The sequence below is a fragment of the Notothenia rossii genome (genome assembly GCF_949606895.1).
Source record: "Notothenia rossii genome assembly, chromosome: 5".
NCBI classification, from domain to species: Eukaryota; Metazoa; Chordata; class Actinopteri; order Perciformes; family Nototheniidae; genus Notothenia; species Notothenia rossii.
The window spans coordinates 44265674-44274870 of record NC_136903.1 but is presented as its reverse complement, the minus strand read 5'-3'; the positions used below and the strand labels follow the sequence as shown (position 1 = coordinate 44274870).

Sequence of the window (9197 nt, the reverse complement as noted above, 5' to 3'; positions counted from 1 at the left end):
AATACACTTAAAGAGCAACTTGCAGGTTTTTCTTTTTTAATAGATTTATGCTTAACCTTGCCTGAAAATTACAATTAAAAAAGTAAATGCAGGATTTGATATGTTTTACAAGACATAAGGGCAAGAATTCAGAGGGAAAGGAGACGTTTTGAACTCTGCTACTAAAAACTGCTTTTTTTAACGTCATACGTCAAACGCGTCATATTACGTCACATGGGGGAGCAACTTTCTCGGACTCGTTCTCTGCCCAATCCGTGGTAGTAGTTTGTAGTGGTTGTGATATAGTGAGCTGGTATTTTTTCGGTAATTTTACATTGCATTTCACCATTTTTAATCATGGTGAGCTGGAGTTTGTGCAAGTTGCACAAACTCCAGCCTGTCAGGACATCGAGTCCACAGTTTCCCTAACAGGAAAAGGACCAGGAGCTAGCTTTTGTTCCTGGGTGCGTTGTGCGAGGTGCATCGACCTCCCTGCAGCACATACTCTCCACAGCTGAAGCCTATCAAACAAAACGTTTATCAGGAAACCGTATTACATCTCTCTCCCCCCTTCGCTCCTCTCTCTACCCCCCATCGCTCCTCTCTCTCCCCTCCGGTACACAGCACCCAGAGCCATATACTATGGCGCTGAAAGCACCGTAAGACGTAGTGTGGAGTTGCATTAGGTAACGCGAGATACGGCTGATACTTGCGCATTAGTTTCTGTTATGGATCAGTATCAACAGTCCTGCCAGTAACGTTACTATATTATCAATGCTACTTTAGTTAATAGCCTGATATATGATAGCTAACTGTACAATGTTGTGATGTGACTGACGTTAGCCAACAGCTGTCTGTAGCTATGGCCGGTCACTCACCAAGACAGCTGCTCTGTTCTCCACTGGTTCTCCACACACCAAAGCTCCATTTCTCACCGATGGCCGTTATTTCTTCTAATCCTTGGCTGCTCCTGGTCTCTTGGACGCATAGCAGGCTCATAATTATAATCATATGCATTCGAATATATATTTTCAACCTCTTCTGTGTCAAAACTAGCATTGTGATCCATGTTTATTACTACGTTAGACCGGCCGCTCTCCCCCATGTTACGTCACACGCGGGGAGGCTTTTTGTATGCGGAAGTAAAAATGTCTAACAAAAACGACGCCAGATGTCACTGTAGTGTATATTTCTGTATATTTTTTGGAAAATCTAGTGTATTCATCATTTTCCTACACATTTATTCACTGGTGTGTCTAACCTGTAAGTTGCTCTTTAATTAAAGTCAGCGTTTCAGTTGTATACTTACCCTGGAATACTGCATTTTCTCAACGATGTCATCGCTTGTGAGAGGAATCAGACCTGAGAGCAGAGGAAACATTCATGTTGAACAGCAGGCTTTTCACGCTCTGGTCGCACTGCAACAACGCATCTTATTACAAGTACAGGGCCCTCAAGTTTTGAACAGAGTTCAGAGTGAGATTTTGGCAGCGGTGTTTGGTACTCCAACTTCTGGCTCCCCTCAAAGTTCCCACGAAGCCCTCTGTACCACGAATGTCAACGGGGGGGGGGGGGGGGGGGGGGGGGGTGCTAGTGGAGTATGAAGCCCTCTGTATCGCAAATTTAAACGAGGGGGGGGGGGTTGCTAGTTTGTTTACAAAATTGCGGCGCAACTTGGTGGGCGGTACCCTGGAAAGAAATCTCTGCTTGAGAAATACAAGGTGTGGCGTGTGAGCGTGTGAATGGAGTGAAATGCGTGTGTCTCACGCCAAATGCGTGAGACTTGAGAGCTCTGCAAGTAGCATTAGAGGAGAATACAGCACACTGTGACACATACCCACTCTGTGTGCAATGAACTCGTCATGCAGTACTGATGAATTAGCATCAATCTGGATCCAGTCAATCGCTGCAAAAAAAGGGATACAAGTTTAAGTTAATTAGACATTTATCTGAGGCATATCACATGTGGATATTACATTTTCCAATGATGCAGTCACACTAATACCTATTCCTTCTCACAAATGTCACATTTTTTCTATGGCACTTCAGATAATCTGCTTCAGGGCATAAGCAGAATACCGTATGGTTCATGTAGGTGATGACCTCAGGGTACTGGTGTAAAGTAACTAAGTACATTTACTCAAGTATTGTACTTAAGTACAATTTTGAGGTACTTGTACTCTACTTGAGTAATTACATGTTTTGCTACGTTGTACTTCTACTCCACGACAGTTCAGAGGTAAATGGTGTACTTTTACTCCACTACATGTATTTAATACCTTTAGTTACTTTACAGATGTGGATGAATGATGTGAAATACAATCAAGTGTTAAATCAGACTTTAGTTCCACCTGGAGTAAATTCACAAGCAGTATACAAAGTCATTCAAACTAGCTGCACCTTTACCAGCTTTGAGAACACTTTCATGATCAATCATTATAAAACATATCATAGATATTATTCTGAAATGGACCAACCTGCACAATGACTACTTTTACTTTTGGTACTTTAAGTACATTTTGATGATAATACTTTTGTACTTTTACTTGAGTAACATTTTGATTGCAGGACTTGACTATTCCCACACTCTGGTCTTTCTACTTTTACTGAAGTACATGATCCAAGTACTTCTCCCACCTCTGCTCAGGTATAAGAATATATATGACAGGAGGCTGGGCAGAGCCCCCCTTTACGTACGTTTCCACAGAATAATACATATACATGTCACAGTAGAAACATAACATTGGGTTAGTTCCAGTAAGTGCCAAAGTAAGCCATGCCAGTGATGTGTTTTTGAGGACTTTTCGGCCACACTGCTACAGAGCATCTCCCAGACATGCAAACTTTTTCATTTGTGTGTGGGCCCACTACGAAGGGTTCGGTGTGTATTATGAGTACGCTAGTTAAAGTAAGTAGTAGGTTAAGGATTCATTAGAGATGTTACCGAAGAACTCTGAGGAAGTGGTGTCTTTAAATAATATTTTGATTTTAGTCAATTATATTGTGCAGTTTGTCTTCATTAATGAATCTGCTATTTTTAGTAGCAGTCATTTTGTGTATTATTTTTGATGGACATTTTCCATATTTCAAAGGGATATATATATATATATTAATATATTTATGCTTTTATTAAAGGTGGGATAGGTAGGTTTGAGAAACTGGCTCGAGATACACTTTTTGTTATATTCCATGGAATGCTCTTAACATCCCGATAGCAATGAATATCTGAAGTGCTTTGACAAAAAATCCATTAAAAAAATGTCATCTGTGGAAGCCGTAGTACTGTAAAAAGCACAACCAATCATTTTTAGCCGGCCCGGCTAAAATAACTGGATGGCCTACCTGCCTGTCAGTCTTCTATCTGTGCACACATTTATCTCTTGCCCTCATTGGTTATGTGCGTGTGTGTTGGAGGAGGGGCTCTGTAAGGAAGTGGCAGATTTTTTCCGGCTGTGTATTTTCAAATTCTAGCGCACTCAAGCTGGTTTCTCAAATTACCTACGCCACCTTTAACTTAAAAACAGTCAATATTATTAGAGAATTGGCAAAACAGTCAATAAACTATTATTCTTAAATTCAAAATACATGTCTGGGTCAATTATTAAAAAATATCATATGGTTTAGATCTGGGGTTTTGTTTGCTATTTTCTCTATTTAGTATCATTATTCACCCTTAACAGGACAAACCCTAATTTTCAAATGATCAAAGGATTTATCGCCATGTGTACAAAAGCTACAGCGTAGGTGTTTGCAATGAAAATCGGAAGTTCCAGGCTCCTCCAGCATTGTGAAATACAGTATACTTAAGACATTTATATAAATTAAATCATAAATAGTGCAAGAAGAATAAAATACAAATCAAAAGTGTTGCAAGTTGTACAACACTGCATGTAAAATGCAGACATCAGTAAACCATATATATTTATAATAGAAAAAAGGTAAGACAAAAAATAATGTTAAATTAAATGCTGTACTGTGCAATAAAATATGTTATTATTGCAATACAATATAAACACATGTCTGTGTTTATATTAAGGTAGTTGCCTAGAAAAAAAGGAATCAAGCCCCCCAGCATTCCAGTCCAAAGTGAGTTAACATCTAACATTAACTTAAGCATAATAAAGTACTGAGTGCTGAGGGGCTACAGGTACAAATAACACCTGTGCTTTCCTGAATGAGGCTGTTGGCTATTTACATCCGGGTATCCTCAAATCACAGTGAGTTAATGATGAGTGTCATGTAAACTTGCATGGCGCCAGTCACACGATGAAAACAACAATTCCAGAGCACACTTTACCTATCGTAGCGACCTCGGACATGAAGACACGGCGGATAGAGTTTGCGACCCTGAAAAGTAGAACAACGGAGGTTATAATAGGTAACAGAAATGACACTTAACTCCTCATTAATGCTGCTATTTTCTCAACCCTAATGTATCCAAATTAAAAGACAACTTGCTTTTCCCTTTAATGGGAAATTGTGTTATTTAACGGAACAGAGCTGTTTGATAGTTATTATAAAACAATTTTACTTCTAACATCCAAACTTTATTTTGTAACATTTTAACTTAGAGAAGTTATTTAACATGTAAGGTAATGTCTCCTAACATCAGTTTGGATGAGAGGAATAATGGCTGCCACACACGCTCTCCTTGAATGGACAAAAAAGTGAATACTCACGCCAAATCTGTGTTTTCAATGACAAATTTGACATTTTCGTCTGTCAGTTCTGTGATTTTCACCGTCGGCTGGTTAGCATACGGCATTATTGAAGTTAAAAGCCTTAAACATACGTTTTTAAGTCGTACACTACAAAATACCGCTGCTTCTACGGCCGGAAATATTTACTAACTGCTGATTGGCCAGGAGATGTAAATAGGATCACTGATTCGTCAGGACGAAGAATTGAGGCGGGTCCTTATTTAATATCCGGGTCACACTATGGCCGTGGCCGTTTCTCAGAAGGATTCTCAGGCCCAATCCCAAACCACACCCTACCTCTACACACTACCCCTCCGTTTGCGCCTTCGCGCGGAGGGTCCACCACATTAAGTGCTGTTCCAAACCAACGAGTGTGGAGGGGGAGTGGGTTATCAAGCCCTCAAACAGCGAGTCTGCAGCGGTGCTGACTGGAGACCGGTTGTAACTGTCACTGGCCCTTTCTCACTTCTCCTATTTTTCATTTCCTCGCTCCTCGGTCTCGGTCTCACCGGAAGTTGATTTGTCTACGCCATGTCGAGTAGCGTCCCAATAGCCTTATTTTTGCCGGAGGAGCGAGGAGCGATAATGGAGGAGCTATAACCGAGGAACCACCAGACCATCCTTCGATGAAATCGTCAGACACTCGCCCCGCCCCCCTTACTGTGTATCGCTCACTGATTGGCCGATGCAGTGCATGCACTGATCTGATGCTTCTTGACATGAGAGCAGTTTCCCAGCGGAGTAAAGAAAATACATGAACCTCACGGGAGTCACTCCTCAGTTTATACCGTGTTTTGTTTCAATTAATGTATCATTTAGTTACAAATATGTGATATATCTGAACAACAAAGTGGTCAAAAATCATTTTATTCATTTTTTGGAAACATTTTCGTAATCGCTTTTTTCGTTTTACATTTTCATTTATTGTCATTTCCATTCAGTCAGTCATTAAGTGCTATTTAAAATGTTAATTTGCTACATATCCAAACAAACAAACAAACAAACAAAGTGTGCAATCCAATGAATGTTAATCTAACTGGGTTTTGATAGATAACATATATCTCTTTTTCTTCTCTCAATTATTTTATTTCTATTGCAGCACTCTAATCAATATTAATCCAACTAATGTTCGTTTATACATTTTAAGAATGGCGTTTATCTTTTTTGAGAATGAGTTCTTATTTGATTTTATTTATTTGTTTCTACAACAGATGATACAAATGTTTGTGTCAGTAAATGTGTAGGCGGGGGTGTTTGTGAAAATAACGTGGACAGAGCTGCTGTCAGACGATCAGCTGTGCGGCGTCATCACAAACGAACCCGATCTGTCCCCCTGCCCGATCTGTACTGCGCATGTGCGAGATGGTGCGCCATATTGGACAACTCCGGACGGCAACCCTGACGGCAACCCAAGTAGGACACTTGACACAGTGGCTTTTGACAAACCTCAAAAAGAAAACTCGAGAGAGATGAGTTATTGTTATTACAACGTGACTTCACTATTATTTAACAACTCTTTTTATTGGGTTATTTTATTTGGGGTTAAGTACATTGTCACAATAAGTGATGTTAGATAGCTATCAGACTGAATATATATTTACTGTGAATGTATGCAAAAATGTATGGCATATGGCTGTCTAACAGAAGTTACATTTCTCACTTATTCTGACAATGTACTTAACCCCAAATAAAAGAACCCAATAAAAAGAGTTGTTAAATAATAGTGAAGTCACGTTGTAATAACAATAACTCATCTCTCTCGAGTTTTATTTTTGAGCTTTGCCAAAAGCCACTGTGTCAAGTGTCATAGTATTGTTAACTGACTACAAGGGGAGTTGTCATATACGTTACGGCATGTTTACGACAGTTACAGTAAGTGGGAGTGGCGCGAGAGGTAGTCTAGGTTGGGATTGATGAACCACCGGAGGAGGCAATAAAGCATGCTGTTAAATAACCAACTGTTCCGTTATCTGTTAATATCCAAGATATTACATGGTGTCAGAAGTGGTCGGGACGGCAAAGTTTCAACCACCAGAGAGTTTTTGTTTCGAGAAACCCGCCAAATGGTCAGACTGGAAGAAACGGTTTACACGGTACAGGAAAGCTACTAAGTTGGACAAAGAAGAAGGTCCAGTTCAAGTAAGCACGCTGGTGTATGCGCTCGGGAAGGAAGCAGAGAACATTCTCAGCTCTTTTACCTACGGGGAAGAGGAAAATGAGTCGCAGTATGATGTTGTACTGGCGAAATTTGACGCATATTTCATCCCGAGACGCAACGTTATACATGAACGGGCATGTTTCAACAAGAGAATGCAGCGCGCGGGAGAGCGCGCAGAGACATTAATCCGCGCACTATATGAGCTGTCGGAACATTGCAACTTCGGAACGGCTCCTGAGGAAAATATAAGAGACAGAATCGTGGTGGGAATTCTAGACAAGGATCTGTCTCAGAGGCTACAGCTGATCCCTAACCTCACTCTGGAGATGACGGTACAAGAGGCGCGTCAATCAGAGGAGGTAAAAGCTCAAGTTAACCAGCAAGGGGAGCGGGCTTACGCCGTGCAGGAAGTAGCACAACGGCATAGCAGAGGTGCAACACAGAAGTGGCGGCACCCACAGAGAGAGAGGCGCCAGGAGAGAGAGAGTGAGAATGACCACAGGAAGTGCTGGCGGTGCGGCAAAATGCCACACAGCCAGCAGGATGACTGCCCAGCAAGGAGGTCTACTTGCAATAATTGTGGGAAAAGTGGACACTGGGAAAGGGTGTGCAAGAGCAAGCAGGTGAGAGAAGTGACTGAGGGTGAGGGATCAGAAGATGGACAGTATTATTATCTGGGCTCAGTTAATAGCATGCCTCACAATGATAATGAATGGACAGTCACATTAGAGATTGGCAGCTCACCTGTAGAATTTAAAATAGATACTGGAGCCGATTGTAGTATCATAAGCGAAACTGTGTACAAAACACTGGAGCCAAAAAGGGTTCTACAGAGGCCAAAGAAGGTGCTGAGTGGTCCCGGGGGTGGATTTAACTGTTTAGGGCAGTTTATAGTTCAGACCAGCTACAAGGGAAAAACATACACATGCAGGCTCTATGTCATTAGAGGGCAGAGTGTGAATAACCTACTCAGCAGGCCAGTAGCTGTAGCTATGGGGTTAGTAAAGCGAGTGGGCGAGGTCAACACCAGTGAACAGGAGTTTGGCCTACTGAAAACACAGCCTGTGAAGATAGCTCTAAAGGACAATACCCAGCCCTATGCAGTATGCACAGCACGCCGGGTCCCCATACCGCTCCTGGGTGCAGTGAAAGAGGAGTTGGAGAGGATGGAAGCCAACAACATCATTGAAGCCGTGACTGACCCAACAGAGTGGTGCGCACCCATGGTGCCAGTCCAGAAAAAGTCTGGAAAAGCATGCATCTGTGTGGACTTAAAGAAGCTTAATAAGGCTGTCAAAAGGGAGAGATTCATCTTGCCGACATCATAGGGGATGATAGCTCAGCTCAGCGGCTCCACAGTCTTCTCATCACTTGACGCAGCGTGAGGGTTCTGGCAGATCCCACTGGACAAAGACAGCCAGAGGTTGACCACCTTCATCACGCCGTACGGAAGGTACTGTTTTAAACGTCTTCCCTTTGGGATAAGCAGCGCACCTGAGATATTTCAGAGGAAGATGGTGGAGACGCTGGAAGGGCTGGATGGCGTTGCCGTCTACATGGACGACATCATCATCCATGGCAGCAACACCAGCGAACATGATGAGCGGCTGCAGAAGGTTCTGGATCGGCTGGAGTCTGCAGGCCTGAAGCTGAACAATGAGAAGTGTGTGCTGAGAAAGGAGGAGCTGCACTTCCTGGGTCAGGTGATCAACAAAGATGGTGTACGTCCTGACCCAGCCAAAGTGTCTGCAGTCAGCAAACTTGAACCACCAGAAAACGTGCAGGAACTAAAGAGAGCACTCGGCATGATCAACTACCTGGGGAAATATATTCCAGACCTCGCCACAGTGGGCCAGCCACTATATGCACTGTTAAAAGCAGACTCAGTGTGGATGTGGGGTCCGGCGCAACAAGCAGCCTTTGAGCGAGTTAAAGAGCTCCTCACAACGTCACCTACCCTGGTGTACTATGATGTTAACAGGAGCACAGTGGTCTCAGCAGACGCAAGCAGTTATGGGATAGGCGGTGTCCTGCTGCAGCTCCATGGCGAGGACTGGAGACCGGTAGCATACTGCTCAAGGCGACTGAGCGACGCTGGAACCAGGTAAGCTCAGATAGAGAAGGAGTGCCTGGCGAGCGTGTGGGCGTGTGAGAGGTTTCAGATGTATCTCTACGGCCTACCAGCATTCAAACTGATTACGGATCACAAACCCCTCATCCCACTGATGAACTCGAGGGATCTCGAGAATGTGCCACTCCGATGCCAGCGACTCCTCATGCGGTTGATGAGGTTCAACCCAGAGGCTGAGTATGCGCCGGGGAAAACCCTGGTGGTGGCAGACACACTGTCCAGGAGCCCA

At 43.0% G+C, this 9197-nt stretch overlaps 1 protein-coding gene across 1 annotated transcript in view; it reads right to left on the bottom strand.

Annotated features, from left to right (window-relative positions):
* polr2c (RNA polymerase II subunit C) overlaps positions 1 to 5311 on the bottom strand; it is an 8631-nt gene extending 3320 nt beyond the window's left edge. Inside the window, exons 1-4 of the mRNA XM_079680044.1 lie at positions 4659 to 5311; positions 4277 to 4326; positions 1817 to 1885; positions 1289 to 1341 (exon numbers count right to left, since the gene is read on the bottom strand). Coding sequence (XP_079536170.1) covers positions 1289 to 1341; positions 1817 to 1885; positions 4277 to 4326; positions 4659 to 4744 — 258 coding nt within the window. The 5' untranslated portion in view covers positions 4745 to 5311. The remainder of the gene's footprint in view (positions 1 to 1288; positions 1342 to 1816; positions 1886 to 4276; positions 4327 to 4658) is intronic.
* Positions 5312 to 9197: the final 3886 nt, after the last annotated feature.